The sequence below is a fragment of the Phaseolus vulgaris genome, chromosome 10 (genome assembly GCF_000499845.2).
Source record: "Phaseolus vulgaris cultivar G19833 chromosome 10, P. vulgaris v2.0, whole genome shotgun sequence".
NCBI classification, from domain to species: Eukaryota; Viridiplantae; Streptophyta; class Magnoliopsida; order Fabales; family Fabaceae; genus Phaseolus; species Phaseolus vulgaris.
In genome coordinates this window covers 5,327,406-5,346,494 of record NC_023750.2, presented here as the reverse complement: position 1 = coordinate 5,346,494, position 19,089 = coordinate 5,327,406, and the positions used below count along the sequence as shown (strand labels likewise).

General features: G+C 31.9%; 2 protein-coding genes across 20 annotated transcripts; one reads left to right on the top strand and one right to left on the bottom strand.

Moving 5' to 3' along the window:
• The first annotated feature begins 2,146 nt into the window (after window positions 1-2,146).
• On the top strand, window positions 2,147-5,014 carry LOC137818814 (feruloyl CoA ortho-hydroxylase F6H1-3). The gene is made up of 2 exons (XM_068622430.1): window positions 2,147-2,668; window positions 4,191-5,014. Exons 1-2 carry the CDS (start codon window positions 2,187-2,189, stop codon window positions 4,771-4,773), a joined length of 1,065 nt encoding a protein of 354 aa, XP_068478531.1. The 5' UTR covers window positions 2,147-2,186; the 3' UTR covers window positions 4,774-5,014.
• Window positions 5,015-5,658: 644 nt separating this feature from the next.
• On the bottom strand, window positions 5,659-9,477 carry LOC137819484 (uncharacterized). 19 transcript variants are annotated; one of them, XR_011082319.1, is made up of 9 exons: window positions 9,306-9,322; window positions 9,129-9,214; window positions 8,844-8,878; window positions 8,712-8,755; window positions 8,573-8,636; window positions 7,948-8,145; window positions 7,459-7,586; window positions 6,692-7,261; window positions 5,659-5,862 (listed from the first exon to the last, which is right to left on the bottom strand). XR_011082319.1 is itself a non-coding variant. In XM_068623350.1 (7 exons), the coding sequence occupies exons 1-7, from the start codon at window positions 9,315-9,317 to the stop codon at window positions 8,142-8,144; spliced, it is 321 nt and encodes a 106-aa protein (XP_068479451.1). In that variant the 5' UTR covers window positions 9,318-9,477; the 3' UTR covers window positions 8,063-8,141. The 19 variants fall into 19 exon arrangements, 6 of the variants coding, with proteins under 6 accessions (XP_068479449.1, XP_068479452.1, XP_068479454.1 ...); XR_011082315.1 differs by having other exon boundaries at window positions 8,573-8,755; window positions 8,844-8,889; window positions 9,306-9,477; XR_011082311.1 differs by lacking the exon at window positions 8,712-8,755 and having other exon boundaries at window positions 8,844-8,889; window positions 9,306-9,477.
• Between the last annotated feature and the right edge of the window lie 9,612 nt (window positions 9,478-19,089).

Below are 19,089 nucleotides of genomic sequence, written 5' to 3'. Positions count from 1 at the left end.
ATTAGTTTCTATTATTGTTAAATAGTTTCTAAATTGATATCTAATTAACAACCAGAGTTTTTAGAGACCAAATTTAGAAACTAAATAATTGGTAGTTAAAATTTTGGTTGCTAATTAGATACCAATTTAGAAATTATTTAACAATAATAAAAATTAATTTACAAACCAATTTTTTATTTAGTTTTTAAAATGGTCTCTAATTTATTTACTATTACAACTAATTATTTTGGTCTCTAAAAATTAATTTTTATTTCACGATTTTTTTTAACAAGTGATTAATGCTTTCTTAATTACTGAAATGATTTGGATTTGAGTCTACCTACTGCGGTTTGTTTTGGTATATTGATCAAAGAAAAAATAGTTTTTTTCTTGAACTCTTAAACATTCGCCTTTTATCTGGAAAGAATGAACGGATTAGATCAAGGTGATTGAGTCAAAGGTGTTTGTGACTCCGTTTGATTCAAATCTTTATTAAATTGCCACCGAACCAAATATAATTTTAATTTAATATACAATATAAACCTAATAAAAAACAATGTTTGGATTGAGTTTTCTAAAAAAATGTAAAACATAAAAAAAAAACATTTTTGTACATAAGTCCACGTGTCCTTTCCTTGAAGAGGTTGATGGTGACACAACAGCTTTTGTCTACAGCTGTTATCATCCCCTGCTCCTATTTAAATTGAGGCAGTTAACTCCTCAGCACGTGTAAGCCTTTCATCTGCACGTGTAACCTTTCTTGCATCATAACATTAAAATTTAAACTCTGTGAATGTGTGTGGAGTTCTGTGTGAGGAAGAGGAATTGTGAGAAAAATAATCACTCATATTTTTCATGTTTTTTTTTATTATTTTACTGTAAAGTAACAACAACAAATATCATAATCTTTATTTCTTTATATTTTTATATGAGCCACAGTTTTTCAATTCTTTAAAAAAAATAATAGAAGTCAATATCTGAAGCAGAACTTTTTAAAAATAAATTATTCTTCCACTTTAAGTCTCTGAAGATAATATTTCATTTTGTTTTTAAAAAATTCTTGATAAAATTTAAGTGAAGAATATGTATAGACCTATCAAAATGTGATATTTATTTAAAATTTGGAACTCTATTACAATTTTATATTTTTTAGACATAACGAGAAATTAAGAAAAAAAATATATTTAAAGTAACTTGACTCTTAAAATATGAGACTCTTGGAGTACCAAACATAATTTAAAATATGATTTGAATAAAAGATATCTATTTGAGGACGATTATGAAATGCTGGTTTACAATATATTTTCAAAATTTAACTTAAATTTTAAAATATGATTTTAATACTATTAAAGAACTAAAGTGATATTTTGAAACACACAGAAATTGTATTTCAAACACAACTTCTCTGTATTCTGTAATTTAAAAAAATATATATTTACTTTAGTAATTATTTTTAATTATCCCTGAAAGTAAAAAAAAAATGGTATTAGAAATTTATGTTCCCAGCATGTCTCTCACTGTTTGCTATTTCTCCAAACTCAACAACATGTAGCATGCTGGTTTTGTTATAGGTTTATATTAACAAAATCACATGTGACATGCCATTTGAGTTGGTAAGCAACTTATTATACATATTAATTATTTTATCTTCAGTTATTTTCGGACATGTTTGGATCAGTTTATCTGTAGGTTAAGAGACAAAAAAAAATGTATTTTTTAATAAATTAAAATTAATTTATGTACAAAGGTCTGAATATATACACCCATTCTACGTTTAATTAAAAAAAATTATAATATATAAAAACAAAATAAAGATTATTCATCTATATAAAAAGATAGATAAAATAAAGATTATTCACCTCTATAAAGAGAAAAATAAAATAAAAGTTATTCATCCCTACAGAGAGAGAAACAACTGATAATTACAAAGACATTCAATTATTTTTTTTTACAAGAGAAACCACATGATTAGACAGAAACAACTGATAATTAGAAAAGACACTCTGTAATTAATATTAGGATATCGAATACTTTTAATAGTTTATACGTAGATTAAGAGAGAAAAATGTAATTTATAATAAATTAAAATTAATTTATGTACAAATTGAAAACAAATTTGAGGGTCCATTGTTGCATATAAATAGATGTTGATGGCATGCATTTGGCAGACAGCAAATACAGTTAAGAAAAGATCCAAAATTTGGAAGATGGCAGCAGCAATCCCTTCAGATCTGAGTGAATTTGTGATGGTAAAGGGAAATGGAGTAAAGGGTCTGTCTGAAATGGGTCTGAAGAGTGTTCCAAGAGAGTACATCCAACCTTTGGAAGAGAGGATGATGAAGGTTGTGAGTGGAGAGTTCATTCCCATCATTGACATGGCCAACTGTGATGAGCCTAAAGTGCAGGATGCAATCTGTGATGCAGCTCAGAAATGGGGTTTCTTCCAAATCATCAACCATGGTGTTCCTCTCCATGTGTTGGAGAATGTGAAGGATGCAACTCACAGGTTCTATCAGATGCCACCTCAAGAGAAGGTCAAGTTCACAAAGGAAAATTCACCATCAAACCATGTTAGGTATGGCTCTAGCTTTAGCCCTGAAGCTGAGAAAGCCCTAGAATGGAAGGACTATCTAAGTCTCTTCTATGTTTCTGACCATGAAGCTCAAACAACATGGCCCTCTGCATGCAGGTAACTCAATTTCAACCTATTACACTTTCTCCACAAACACTTATTAAAATAAAAGAAAAAAAAATAACATTAACTTGTATATAAACCACTTTATATTTTTCTTTATATAATTTCTCTAAATTTTATTTTTTAACAATACATATATTATTGGAGAGATAAACTTATGTGTTTTCCTTTTTCTTAATTTTCTGTACATGTACATGAAATGTTTAGGGAAAAGTTTTTCACCTTATTAGTAGGAATTATATCATAATATAGTTAAATATGTTTTTTTTTTTTATAATACAAATTTTACACCTTCTAATAAGAAAATTATTATAATGAGTCATTGTCAGTTTTTTACATGATAAAGAGATCTCTAGTATGAACTAGGATCTTAAAATATTTTATATTTAGTTATTATTGACGTGAGTGTTATAATATTATAATAGAGTTTAAGCTGAAAATTGGTCTGTTACAACAGAAAATGGTGATAATGATATATTCTAATAGTTTCTTTATTACAAATGTATTCAAGAGGTTTAAAGTTTGTAATAGAAAAAAAATTAATTTCATGTTATATATTTAACTCGTGAAAATATTATAGTAATTTTCTAAAAATAGTAAAAGTTAATCAATCTTAATGCTTATAACTCTATTATACCTCCAAAATATATTGATTTTAATATAGTTTTTCAACTAGTCGTTATCATGAATGGTATGATAATATTACAGCCATTTTCTAAAAAAAATTAAAAGTTACTGAATCTTAATAAAAAAAATATGCAAGTATTAGAAAATACAAACATATATAAAGCTTAAGTTAAGAGCAATGTGATAGATATAAAACTTTATGCATACTAGTCTGCAAAAGAAAGTTGAATTTGAAGTTTGTATTGGTGTTGAGCCTCTTCTGTAACTCCAAAATATATTTATTTTAATATTTTAAAATATATTATAAAATTTAATAGATTAAAATATCAGTATATATAATTTAAGGATATAGTATAGAGATAACACACAAACCTTTAAGATACAATAGAGAAACAATACAAAAACTTAATAGAAATCTGGATTAAAAGAAATTCAAGAATAAAACCTATAAAAACTTTTTCATGAACAAACACTTCATGCACCCATCGAAAAAAAAAAACAGTCATCTTCAATAGTACACATTTTTTTATTTATTTTAAGTATTGATTATAAAAGAAAAAGTTCAAACAAATAACTTAACAATGATTATTACAAAGTGAACTTTAAGCCCAACTCAACCCTATAAAACCAGTTCATAAATACCACAAAGTGGACTTTAAGGCTAACTCAACCCCATAAAACTGGTTCATGAGGTTGAGGTTTGCATCCAGTTATATACAATGAAATGTCATAATCTCTAGTCGATATGGGATCTCCAACAATGATAAAATTTAGATTACTATTCTTTTTTAACAAAAGAGAATTCATCTCCCATACATAATTTTTTTTGGTGGAATTTTAAATTTGATATTTATTTTTTCTAACCAAAGAGAGGAACATTTATTTGTAGGGATGAAGCCCTAGAATACATGAAGAGATCTGAAATCTTGATCAAACAACTTTTAAATGTGTTAGTGAAGAGGTTAAATGTGAGTAAAATTGATGAGACAAATGAAGCACTATTCATGGGTTCAAAGAGGATCAATCTCAACTATTATCCTGTTTGCCCTAACCATGAAGAAACCATAGCAATAGGGCGACATTCAGATGTCTCAACCCTTACTATTCTCCTTCAAGATGAGATCGGTGGCCTCCACGTGCGGGCACCGAACCACCGCGACTGGATTCACGTGCCGCCGATCTCCGGTGCTCTGGTTATCAACATAGGTGATGCACTCCAAGTGATGAGCAATGGAAGATACAAGAGCATTGAGCATCGTGTGTCAGCTAATGGAAGCAAAATTAGGGTTTCAGTGCCTATTTTTGTGAACCCTAGACCTTCAGATGTGATTGGCCCTTTGCCTCAAGTTCTTGCCAGTGGAGAGAAAGCCATGTATAGAGATGTGTTGTATTCGGATTATGTGAAGCATTTCTTCAGAAAATCTCATGATGGGAAGATGACAGTTGAATATGCCAAGATACATTCACTTTGATTCCTTCATGAGCTGTTCTTTCAAAATGCAACTGTTTTAATGTAATTTAGATGTATGTGTTTTCACAATAAAGAGGCTTTTAGGGTTTTTTTACACCAAGGTGGTGAAAATCCCTAGAGTCAAGGTTTATTTGTACTATAAACCAAGTTTTAAAGTTCCTTTTTATTATTTAAATGTACTTTGTAATTGTTGTAATATTTCATTTTTATATATATAAAAATTATAAGAGATATTTGCAATCAATTTTGGTTTATTGTAAGATCTAGAAGTTATAGACTACAACTTTTTTTCTCACCACATGTATATATTTGAAAAATTATGTTGTGAAATCATTGGATTTGGACAACACTTATTAGATAAATCACTACAAGAAAATCATGACACAAAAACCAATTTTTAGAAACCAAAATAATTAGTTACACACTACAAAAAAAAGTGTATATTGTGACGGTTATTTTTGTATAAACTGACGTTTATAACCGTCACAATATACGGTTGTGGCGGTTTCCCAAACCGCCATAGAACTGGCCGCCACAAAGTTTAATGTGGCGGTTTTACGCTACCCGCCGCAACACCCGCCACTTTAAACATAGTGTAAATAGTGGCGGTTTTTATATGTAAGTAGTGTGAGTTATAACTGTCACAATTTACATTCATTGAAGAAGATTTTGGCACCATAATATACGTAAGTAGTGACATTTTTAACTGACGTAATTTTAATTCTGAATAAATAAAATTTAACCACCAATTTTTTATAATATTTTTTATAATCTATTTTATACAATTATAATATTTAACCACCAATTTTACATAATAAAATAAAATAATGTATAAAGTTATAATCATTCAATTCATTTCATTGAAAATTAAAGCATACATGTTCAAAATTTTATATATAATTGAAAATTAAAATAGAAAAAGTTCATACATCCCTAATCAAATTTAAAATTACAACACATAATTGTTCAAAAGTTCATACATTTCTAATCAAGTTAAAAATTAAAACACACATCCCTAATCAATTTTGCTTCCAACACTTGATCATATTACTTGATTAGGTGATGGAACACCACTTCCATAATTTGATGCCTGAAATAAATAATTTCAACATTAGTTCATCAATAAATATTTATAATATAAATATAGACTTTTATTTTTTATTCATTTAAAATTTATTTTTAAATAAAACTCATGCCATACCATTTATATAATTTAAAGAGATAAAGTAGGTTGTGACCTTCGTAGTACGCGTTAGAGTACCAATATTTGTGGTATTAATACAGACCATTTTTTTTTTGCCCAGGAGTTTGAATTAATCAAAAGTTAATGCAAATTCAATGCAAGGTAGGATATTCCTATATGGGAAAAGTGGTTCTTGTTAAGTCACTTGTTCAATCCATGATCCATAATGAACTCACATCATGCTTATTTGCCAAAATTAAATCACCCTATCATACGTTCAATCAATTCAATTATAATATTTTCATATATTGTTGAATGATTTGATAGCTTTATGTTGAGGAGAAAAAAAATATAGTTTATTAAATGAAAAGTCATTAAGTATTAATTCACTAACTAAATTTAATAAAGAAATAAACTTTTATTTTCTTTTTGATATTACCATATCACATCACATGATTTAATAATTTAAGAGGATCTACATCTAAATCCAAATAAATTAGTTTGATGTAGTACTGGATTTCTTTAAATTTAATCTCAGATTTCTAGGTGTTAATCTAAGTTGTTCTTTTTATATTTGTCTGCAATCTGCAAATTTTCTTCAAATCCTACTGCTTATGCAACAACTTTGTTATCAACTAAGAACCTTAACTCTTAATTAAAAATGAATAAACCTTAATAAATTTTGGAAGACATACAAATTTAACATATCCAAAAATGACAAAGGTGAAAAGGACACCTGCAATTTCCATCGTACCATGGAGCAGGCTTGCTTGCCAAACTTACCAACCAATGACCTGCTCCACTCACTATTCACTATGCTTTTAGAGACAAGAACCAAATACTTGTTAGTCTAAAGCAAAAATCACAGTTTATGTCTATTTGTTCTTCTCATCCTCATACCCAGATGCTCTTCCTCTTCTTGCAATGAGGTATGGCTCTGGGGAGGCGTTATCACTGGGCATATATTAGCCCCTGATAAGATCTATTTGCTAAAAAACTCTGCTTCTGATCTAGCATTTCCTTTCATTAGAGCATTAGAGTGTGCTGGCAATAAAGTTTCGTGAAATGGAATAAAATATGTACTAACTAATGTCTGAATATAAAGAGAAAATAGTGTTTAAAGATTTACTTAATGGGATTGTTTAACTATAAATTGAATACTGTTGACATGTCTTTAATAACCAGCTACGAACTGATACTTCTCTCTTGTATTTAAAGAATAAATCCTTTTTCACTACCAAAACAATGGATACAAATCAAAAGACCAGTGATTCTCTTCTTGATGAACTTTTAGCTTGGTTTTGACCTAGATGAAAACAAATTAAACAAGAAAAAAGGTAAATGCCATTTTTAAAAAAATACCAACAATGCATGAAACCAAAACTGATATCTTTATGCAAAGTGAGTGGGAGGGGGGAGGAGAGGCTAATATCAATTTTTAAAATTCACTAATTTATGAAACTTAACCGACAGCTATAATCTTTATTATGAATTGAATACTACCTCATCCACTTGAACATTATAGATTTGTATGGAAGAGTCATCCATGCCAATGGCAATAATATTGTTGTCTTGAGGATGAAATACAAGAAATGTAGTGCTGGTGGAGGCGGCATGAAAGTTGTCATTGTCTGCAGTTAATATTCACAAAAATTAATACGCCCGCAATATACAATTGCAACAAAAAGTGAAAGAAAGGGGTCACGGAGTGCTAAAATAAACCATCAAAGGGATGCTTAGCAAAATAATTTATATAGATTATAGTCTGTCCATTTTGGCAGTACTGCTAAAAGGTAAAAAATGATAGGGAGTATCATAAGCACCATATGTTGTCTCTCAAAACAACGATATTAGGACAAACTTATGATATCAACAAAATTAACCACTTTCCTTGATTATGATGAATTAGGTAATTAAATCTTACAAATAAGAGTGAAATCCAGAATTGTTGATGAAGTCACATGATATTGACCATTTAATTGTCCATTTTACCTTTTTTAGCATTGAGCGTGTAGGGATCCACCCTCAATTATCTAAATCAAGCATCTCAACATCTGAAAAGCAATCAACTCCATTGCCGCCACCGACAACAAATTTTTCAATCTAAAGCAGTACCAGACAAGCTTCCTTTCTTCTGGTTCAAAGAAGGGTGCATGGTCCAGTTATCATGAACAGGGTTGTATGATTCAACTGCACAGATAGAAGATAAAAGGGTTATCAAAACTTCATCTCATTCCAAAATATAACTAATTGAAAAGCACAGCTACTCATACTTGTGTCATACCAAATATAACCATTTCCACCACCAAAAACATAAATTCCACCATTCAACGACACAACTGAAGCATATGAACGAACTAAGTTCATAGGCTTACAAGGTTTGATCACACTCTGAGAAGTACAATACAAATCCATAGTTGCCAACCATGATTTTCCATCTAAATCTCCAATTAAAGCCAGAACAAATGTGTTCACAAGAGGCAAAGGTGACAGAGAACAGAGAATCTACCTCTGGTTTGACCCTACAACTCAATACCACATATATTCAGTGCTATGGAACATGTACCAGATTATGTATATTAAAGTCAGAACTAAATCTATGCAACCAGAACTTCACCTGGTTGTAATTCTCCTAAGCAGAGAATTCCTGTGAGCTTGACCTCTGCTTCTATTTTTCCATCCTGCAAGAAAATAAAGAATTAAAGGGACAACCTCCATTCTTTATCTGTTGTTGAATACCAAGGATTCTTCAATACCTTAGTTACTTAATCTTCCACACAGTTTGTGCTATCTGCATTGTCTTCTATGTAATGCGTTTGTTATGATTATTTCGATTGAAGCACATACTTGTTATCAATTACATGGTGTGCTTTGAGATGGTGAATTACCTGATAGTTCTGGTTCTTTTGATGGGTGGTGGCAGCTAAACAAAACCTCAATCATAATAGAAGCGTCAGAGTATATCCAAGAGTTAAAGCAAAAGGTGGAAGAATTGAATCAAGACATAGCTAATGCAAAGACTTCAAGTGACCAAAATTTTTTGCCTATGGTATTTTCTCAATCACTGTAAAAATTAACAGCTTCCACATATGTATGTGTTCATTTAAAAGTTGATATGTTATATAAATGGATTTGATTGATATCGTTGAATGCAAGGAAAAAATCTAAGATACCTTGAGATAGGTCTGAATCTCCTCTCGCTCGTGGTCGTTAGCAATTCGCACGACATCTTTGATCCTCTTTTTGACGGAAGAAGTGCCTGATTGGAATAAGAACAAACGAAATGAAATTGAATTGAACAAAAATAGAATCGTGCAATTCAATTGGGAATAAAGGGAGAGAACAAAGACCTGGTTGAGCATTGATGTGGCGCGTGAGAAGAGGTTGACGAAAAACGGGTTATGGTGAAGCGGGTAAGGACTTAGTTAAACGAAGAAAGAAATTTAGAGATTTGGAATGAGGAAGAAGCAAAAGATTTTGGGAAGAGGATATCAACGGGTTTTGAAAAATTGAAACTCTGAACAAGCGTGGGAAATGAATTTTTTTAGGGGGAAAATTAAAGTAAATCTGATGGAGGGAGAAAAACGTGAAAGTAAAAATAAGGCACGTTGTATAAAATGACAGTTGAAAATGTCATATTTTAAATATGAAATGTGACGGTTATTTAAATGTCGTATTATACTGTTAATTATGATGGTTTTTAATAACTGACATATTAAAACTGTCATTATTTACATAATTTTTTGTAGTGTTACAATAGTAACTAAATTAGAGACCATCTTATAAACTAAAAAAAAAAAATTGGTTTCTATATTAGTTTCTATTGTTGTTAAATAGTTTCTAAATTGGTATCTAATTAGCAACCACTGTTTTAATTACCAATTGTTTAGTTTCTAAATTTGGTAACAAAAATAATGGTTGCTAATTAGATACCAATTTAAAAACTGTATAACAATAATAGAAACTAATTTAGAAACCAAAATTTTGTTTAGTTTCTAAAATGGTCTCTAATTTAGTTACTATTGCAACTAATTATTTTGGTCTCTAAAAATTAGTTTTTATTTCATGATTTTCTTGTAGTGAATCTAATGGATACATTTTGAAATGTGTTCTAAGAATCCTCTATTTGTACTTTTAAAGCTTAAAAAGATAAAATTAACCTATCTCCTACTTCTTAATGTTCAAATAGAAATGAACAAAAAATAAATTGGTTTATTTTTTATATTTATTTTAAATTATGAGTTAAAAAGGAAAAAAAAACATTGGGCTTGTTAACAGGAAAAAAATATTACCAAAGCTAACCTATCATCCACACATATTTTATAAACTAACACTTGTTCTTCAAACATAGTTCCATCAACCTCCAACTACACCATTAAAATTTCATCAATAACATGACAAAGCCATTTGTCCTGCCTTATCTGTATCCTCTGACAAAGCATGGGGATTCACATTCCAAGTATTATCACTCTGTTATTAGGTGGAGGAAGCTCAGGAACGAAGTCAAACGTGTTGAAATAGATAATCAGTGGTGCGAAGAACCGAAAGCTGTGCGTAGGGAAGCGAAACGTGTGTTTGAACAGAGGTTCAAGGCCACTCCTGATCATGGTGTTAGGCTTGGTCTTGTGGATTTCATGACTCTTCCAGAGGTGGCTAGCTTGAAAATGGTAGAGGATTTCTCTGAGGAGGAGGTCAGGGCTGCAGTGTGGATGTGTGAGGGATCAAAAAGTCCGGGTCCAGATGGCTATAATTTTAATTTTATCAAGAGTAATTGGGAGACTCTAAAGGAGGATATTTTGGAAGCAGTGTACATGTTTCAAGAATCTGGGAGCTTTTCAAAGGGCTGCAATGCGTCGTTTATTGCTCTTATCCCTAAAATGAAGAATCCTGTCTTGATTGAGCACTTCAGACCTATATCTCTAGTGGGAGCTATTTATAAGATAATGACTAAGGTTTTCTCATGCCGTATCAAGGAAGTCATGCATTTGGTTATAGATGATGTTCAGTCAGCTTTCTTGGAAGATAGGGGTATGCTAGACAATGTCATGATGGCAAATGAGGTAATTGAAGAGGTTCGAAGAAATCGGAAGAGTGGGGTGTGCCTGAAGGTAGACTTTGAAAAGGCCTATGATTCGGTTAGGTGGACTTTTCTGCTGGACATGTTACAAAGGATGGGGTTTCATAGCAAGTGGATTAAGTGGGTGAAAGGATGTTTGGAGACGGCTACAGTGTCAATCCTGGTTAATGGTAGTCCAACAGAGGAGTTCAGACCTACGAGGGGGTTGAGGCAAGGAGATCCTCTGACACCGTTTTTGTTTCTCATTGTAGCAGAAGAGCTGGTGGGTTTAGTTCGTAAAGCTGTAAAGGAGGACTTGTTAAGAGGTATCAAGGTGGGGAGAGACGAGGTAGACTGCTGCTTGTTGCAATTTGCAGATGATACCTTATTCTCGTGTGAAGACTCCTTTTCCAATGTCTTTACAATTAAGGCGATTCTCAAGGTCTTTGAGATGGCTTATGGGCTCAAAGTTAACTTTTATAAATCAAAGATAGCAGGGCTAAAGGTAGATCAAAGCAATCTTGAGCTATATGCGAAAACTCTCAATTGTGATGTCATGCAAATACCTTTTATCTATTTGGGAATGCAAGTTGGTGGTAACCCAAGGAGGATTCAGTTTTGGGAACCGGTGGTGGAGAAAGTTAAAGCCAGACTTAGCGCGTGGAAGGGAAAATGTCTATCGTTTGCCGGTAGGTTATGTTTGATTAAGTCGGTTTTAACCTCTATACCTCTGTTTTATTTGTCTTTCTACAAAGCGCCAACTTCAGTCTGTGATAAGATTTCTAGTATTCAGAGGAGGTTTCTTTGGGCATGGGGCAAAGATAGCAATTATATAGCCTGGGTTCGGTGGGAAAATGTATGCAAATCAAATGAGGAAGGGGGACTGGGGGTCAAGGATATTAAGAAGTTTAATCGGGCTTTGCTAGCAAAATGGAAGTGGAGGATGATGAGTGAAGAAGAAGGGAAATGGAAAGAGATCTTGGTATCTAAGTACTATAATGGTACGGTAAGTATTCAAGGTTGTGGTAAAAATCATTCCTGGTGGTGGAGTGACCTTGGAAAGGTATGTGAAGAAGGAGAAGGTGAGGGTTGGTTCCGTAATCATGTTTCATGGAAAGTGGGAAACGGGGACAAAATTAGGTTTTGGGAAGATACATGGTTGGGCAATAACAAGCTCAAATTTATGTTTCCTAGACTGTATACCATATCCTTAGAGCAAGGAAAATTGGTGGGTGAGGTAGGCTCGTGGGGGGAGTTAGGATGGTCTTGGAGGTTAGGGTGGAGAAGGACTAGATTTCAATGGGAAAATAGTGTAGAGGAAGAAATGATGAACCTCATTACAAGAACGACTTTGAATAATGATTCTGAGGATATTATTGAATGGAGTGGGGATCCTAAAGGTGTGTTTTCTGTCAAATCTGCATATCTAACTCTGTGTAATTATCCCAATGACAGCTCGACTAATGTTTTTCCGCTGCTGTGGCAAGCCAAAGCGGTACCCAAGGATGTGTGTACGGCATGGAGGGTTCTAATTGGGAGGTTACCAACGTATGATAACCTCATAAGGAAAGGCCTTGCTGTCAATTCCTCTGTGTGTGTTTTTTGTAAGGCAGCTGAAGAATCGACTCAACATATTTTTTTGACATGTTTGTATGCACAACGGATCTGGGTACTTTGCCTACGGGATGGGTATAGTGTCTGTTCAGCACAAGGATCTCTCAGTTCATTTTGAGAGTTTCCATCTCCCTCACTTAACCAATAAGCAGAATCAAGTCTGCAAGGGCCTTTGGATCGCAATCATTAGGAGCATATGGGATCAGAGAAATCTGATTGTGTTCAAATAAGGGATTCCGAACGCTGAAGAAATTTTCCACTCAGCTCTATTGGCCATGTGGTTATGTTTGAAGTTTGGTGCGACTCCTTTTAGTTTTTCTTATTCGGATTGGATTCTTAGTCCAAACATTTGTCTGCAGGGTTATTGATATGAAGGTAGGTGATGAGATGATCTTGTATCTCTGCGTCAAGTATAAGGTATCTGTGTTAGCTGGATGGTTGGTAGGTGCGGTGGAAATGATGTCAAAATTCTAGGAATTAGGTTTAAGGAGAAACAGGGTGCTGCAGGGTGGAATATGTGATGGTTGTGTGTTTATTCAGTAAAGGAAAATATAACTCTTGTTGGAGGTTGTTTCTTTTTCCTTTCTTTTTGCAGGTTTTTAGTGGATGAGTGGTTAGGATTTAAGGTGCTCCTGGTTTAGAGAAGGAGCGGGTTCAAGGGCTGCCATAAGGATGTTTGGGTGAGTGAGGTGGTTTGCACGAAATTCTGGTACTGTGGTCAGTGCAAGAAGCCGTGTGGAGGTATATCAGTTTGCTGGTGTTCCTGATTTCTACACATTAAGGGCCGGGCCTTAAAAGAAAGTTGTGTTGGGGGTAGCATATGAAGACACGTAACAGAAGAGGCCAGGTGGTCAAGATCTGTTTTTGTTGAAGATATGGTTAAATAGGTGGATGAGGGGTTGTGTGGAGCAAATGGAAAAGTCTTGTTAAGCTAGGATATGTTTGTTCTGCTTATCTTATTAAAATGTATACTTGCCTCTGTCTTGTGTTACTTGGTCTTTTGTATATGGGTTGGGGTACCCTTGAAGTACCCCTTTTATTCTATTATTTTCTTGTAGTAATTTACCAGCCCTGTTTTCTAAAAATGTTCCTTCAAAGTGTATGCTACCAATAATGAGCTTAAAGTTATAACTAGGTAGACAATATTTGGCCATGTGACGGTTAGGTAAATGAGTCTTCCAACTAACCTGCGATATTTAGTTGAGTTATGTAATAAATCACCATGAGTAAGAGTGAGTTTTAAATTTTGCTCCATGGAGAACTTTTCTAATTTTTCCCCAGTTAGACCTGTAATGTCCAAAATATCCAACGTATATTTTATTTGAGACATAAAAAACTATGTTTTGATCGAGAAAAATCAATTCCCATAAAATATTTTACGGTGCCAAGATCCTTGATTCAAAAATGTTGGAGCAAAAATACCTTATGTTTGATTTCGACATCATCATTTTCTATTAAAAGTATATCATCGACATAGAGAAAGACAGTTGTGAAATATGATCCAACAGTCTTGGTAAATAAAGAGTAGTATTCTTTTGATTGAATATATCCTGCCTTTTGAATAACCTTAGAGAAAGTAGCAAACCAGTTTTTGGATGCTTGTTTTAATTTGTACAAGAACTTATGAAGCCGACAAACTAGGTTTTTCCTTTGTCAATAAAATCCAAGAGAAAGCTTCATGTAAACTGTTTCATGAAAGTCACCGTGCAAAAATGCATTTTGTACGTCAAGATGGTAGGTGAACCAGTTTCTAGCAGTTGAAACAGTCAAAAGACAACGTAATATCGTAAGTTTAGCAGTAGGAGAAAAAGTCATAATATTTCTTTTTTATATATAAAAATTATAAAAGATATCATTGCAATCATTTTGTGTTCATTGTAAGATATAGAAGTTATAGACTATAACTTTTTCTCACCATATGGATATAGTGAAAAATTATGTTGTGAATTCAATGGGTTTGGAGAACACTTATTAGATAAATCTAATGGATCGATTTTGAAATGTGTTCTAGGAATCCTCTATTTTGACCTAAACCTCATTTGTACTTTTAGAGCTTAAAAAGATAAAATTAACCTATTTCCTACTTCTTAATGTTCAAATAGAAATGAACAAAAAATAATTTGCTTTATTTTTTATATTTATTTTAAATTATGAGTTAAAAAGGAAAAAAAAAATCATTGGTTGTTAAAAGGAAAACAATATTTCCAAAGCTAACCTATCATCCACACATATTTTATAAACTAACACTTGAACCCAAGTCCTTCCACTATTGAATTCTTCACAGGTTCTCTAAAGATTAATCATTTCTCAATCTTTCAACATAGCTAAACCAGATTGAACATACGTCAATTTGATTCAAGTGAAACTCATCAGTAAAACATGCATCTATAGGTTTAATCAGTACCCACTTTGTTCCATGTGTATACTCCATGGGAATGTTTATCTCCTGAACAATGTGAACTAACTAAGAAATCAAAAATTTAAAATAAGGAAGACTCTCCATCATGCGTTCAAGTATAATCTCTTACAAAAACCAGTTTTCCAAGAGATTAGAATATTAAAACAACTATAGAGAATTAAAAAACAACTTTTATTGATCAAAACTTCATAACTCAATGGGAATTACAAAGAAATCAACTAAAAAGATTTATATTGTGGAACAATCTGGGCGCGAGCAAGAAAATAGGGTAAAAACTATATTACATTGGTTCTTCGTAACAACCGGTGTAATTATAAATTTTTTACTCATAAATTATATATAACATTGGTTGTATCATTAGAAGAAAATAACAATTTAGTCACCGAATTTAGCGACCGAAAATAAGTGGTCGTAATTTGCGACCGAAATAGCTATCGAATGCCTGTAGTGTCAAATTTACGACCGAAATAGCGACCGACTAAATTATTAATGATGTTAGTTAGTTTTGCGATTGAATTTGCAACCGAACATGAGAGTGACAAAACCGTCGGTCGCTAAAGTGATGACTGTTTTGATTAAATTGGAAAATATATATCTGCGACTGAATTAGAGACCGAATATGTTTATTTTTTAGCCACTGATTTTATTTCAATCGCTACATATTATTGCTTATTTTCTGCCACCGAATATGTTTATTTTTTAGCCACCGATTTTCTTTTAGTCGCTAAATATAATTGTTTATTTTTACCACTGAATCAGCCAGCAAATTTGTTTATTTTTTAGCCACCAATTTTATTTTGGTCGCTAAATATAATTGCTTATTTTTGCCACTGAATTAGCCACCAAATTTGTTTATTTTTTAGCCACCAATTTTGTTTTGGTCGCTAAATATAATTATTTATTTTCGCTACCGAATCAACCACCAAATACGTTTATTTTTTAGCCACCAAATTTCTTTTGATAATTAAATATAATTATTTATTTTAATAATAATAATAATATAACTTTAATCTATAACTCCCCTCTACAAGAAAGATCTTGCTCAATATAAAAAAGTGTAGATAAAATATCACAAACATAAAAAAACTAAAACTAGAATAACATATTAAATTAGGAAATATAATATATTTGAAAAATATCTGAAATATTTTCCTAAAAAGAGAAAAGAAAAAAAGGGGAGAAGAAACAGGCGCGAGAACTTTAAAAACCCTAACGAAGTGAATATATTTCTTAAACCCTTAAACCCATTTTGCTCCTAATTCACCTTCTCTTTCTCTCCTTTCTCTTACTTTTTCTCTGCACGCCGTTCCTGTTAATGGAATCACCAATGGAGTTTTAGTGTAGAATTTTCTATTCCCTTATTCTTTGCTTCATTTTTTATCTTTCAATTTTGGCAATACTCTAAATCTGATCGATTATTCTTGTTTGAACCTGCCGATTAAAGTTTCGTGTGCTAATGTTTATGTGTGGGTTTGCGGAATTGGTGAATAAATTTGGCGATGTGATGTTAATGTTATGTGTTGGTTTGAAATTTAGGCATTGAGGTTAAGGTTGGGCAAACTGTGAAGGTTGATCCCATGGATCCAGTGAGTTTATACATACACATTTTCCAAGTTGCCCTTGGAGAAGTGAAAATGGAAAAGGCAAATGAAATTGTGGTCCTGTACTTGAAAGTTGATGGCAAGAAGATTGTTTTGGGAACCCAGGATGACATCCCCCACCTTTCGATGGATTTCGTTCTTGACTTTGAGTCGGAGCTTTCGCACTTTGAGTCGGAGCTTTCGCACTAATTCAGTGGCTAAATGGAGATACCTATAGCGACAGAAATTAATTTCAGTGACTAAATATTTTTTTTAATTACAGTGACCAATTTTGTTTTGGTCACTAAACAACAACTTTGTAGATATATTCACCAAATTAGTTTTGGTGACTATTTTTATATATATTATTAATATTTATTTAAAATGTAAAAGAAATGTGAAAGTTTACTTAGAATGCATTTGGATTGGTGAAATCGGTGACTAAATTGTTATTTTCTTGTAGTGTTCGTTTAATCGACTTAATATGTCGTTGTAAAATGCGTTTTTGACACTAATGTTAACAAAACTGGAAAAAAAAATATTGTTGAAAAGATACTTCAATCTTTAGCATCAAAATTTAATTTTGTTGTATGTATTATAGAAGAATCCAAAGACATCAATGTCTTTCACTTGATGAATGACAAAGGTCAAATGGGTGCAAGAACAAAATATTAAACAGTTAAAATTTGAGAAGCAACCATTGAAAGCTTCTACTAATACTCTTTCCAACAATTTAAGAGGATGAGGTAGATGTAAAGGTAGAGACAAAAGACTAGAGAGACAAGGTGCTCTAGAGATTTGAACAAAATTTTCAAAAATAATAATGATCTAAGGTAGACTGTTTTAGATTTCATAAATTTGATCATTATGCTTCTAAATAGAAAAATGGGGAAATTTCAAATCTAGCAAAGATGAGATTAAAGGATGAGACTTTGCCAATGGTTATTCAAGACATAAAAAGTGATGAATCAAATTTATGGTATGTGGATACAGGATGTAATAATCATTTGAGTGGAAGTAAGTCTTCTTTTTCATTTCTAAATGAAAATTTGGGAATTGTTCTAAACCACGGGCAATGAGAAATAAAACCTCGTTCAACAATTCTTAATATTTTATATGTTCCTAATTTGAAAAGTAATTTGTAAAGTGTTGTACAATTATTATTACCATTAATAAATTAATAAAGGTGCTTGTGAAATTTATGATCCTATTAAAGGTGCTATGGTTATAGTAAAAGTGAGGTCAAATGCATTATTCCGTTTAAATATTTTAAGCATTCAATTTAGTTCAATGACCAAAGGAAAAGATCCTTCTTGGCTTTGGCATTACTTTAATGGGAATTTGAATTTTGGAGGATTAAAGACCTTCAAACTTAAAGAAATGGTAACATGTCTTCTACAAACAATAGTTTTTTTCTCAATTTGTGAAGAATGTGTTGTTAGAAAACAATATAACTCTCAATTTCCTAGTGGAAAATCATGGAGAGTAATTAATGATTTGGAGTTGATGCCTTTAGACTTATGTAGTCCAATAAAACCTTTATCCAATGAAGGTAAAAGGTATTTAATTATTTTTATTGATGATTATTCTAGAAAAGTATGAGTTCATTTCTTTTATAGGAAAAATAAAAAACCTTTAGTGCATTTAAAACTTTCAAGGCAAAAGTTGAAGACGAATTAGGAAAGTGGTCTATAAAACTCTCTGAACAGATCGTATTGGAGAATACAACTCAAATGAGTTTGGTGGTTTTTGTGAAGAACATGGCATTAGAAAAGATCTTACAAATGCTTGTACACCACAAAAAATTGTGTATCAAAGAGGGAAAACAAAACAATTCTTAACATGGTGACGAGTTTGCTTGCACAAGTGAGTTTCAAAGACATTTTGGTTAAAAGCTATAAATTGAAGTGTTCATATTTTAAACAGAAGCCCAAATTTTGTTGTTCAAAATAGGGCACTTGAGGAGACTTGGATTGGAAGGAAACTGACTACAGATTGTTTATAAAAATTTTGGTGAGTTGCTTGTGCCCATATACCAAATTGTGAAAAAAACATGTCAAAATACACAAGAAGAAAGAGTTGAATAATGTATTAAAATATTTTGAAATTTTTACAAATCTCTGTCTAATTGACATAGTTAGATGAAGCTTATACTTGATTAACACATTGTCATGTAGTTTCCCAAAGTACTACATTCAATGAAAGACATCAAATAAAGCTTTAAGTTTGACAAATGCACTCTTAGAAACACTTTTCAAAATTTTCTTTTGCAAATCTCTCGTTCTTAGATTAGTTACAATTAAATAATATGCAATATAAAAAAGAGTAGAAAGATGAAAGATTTTACTCTTTATGTTTTCATGCTGGTTCTTCTATAAAAACCAGAATGTGTCTACTTTTCAGTCAACTTGATTGAGCTCTAGTAAGCATACTAACACTATAAAAGCAAGTATTGTTTAGACCTC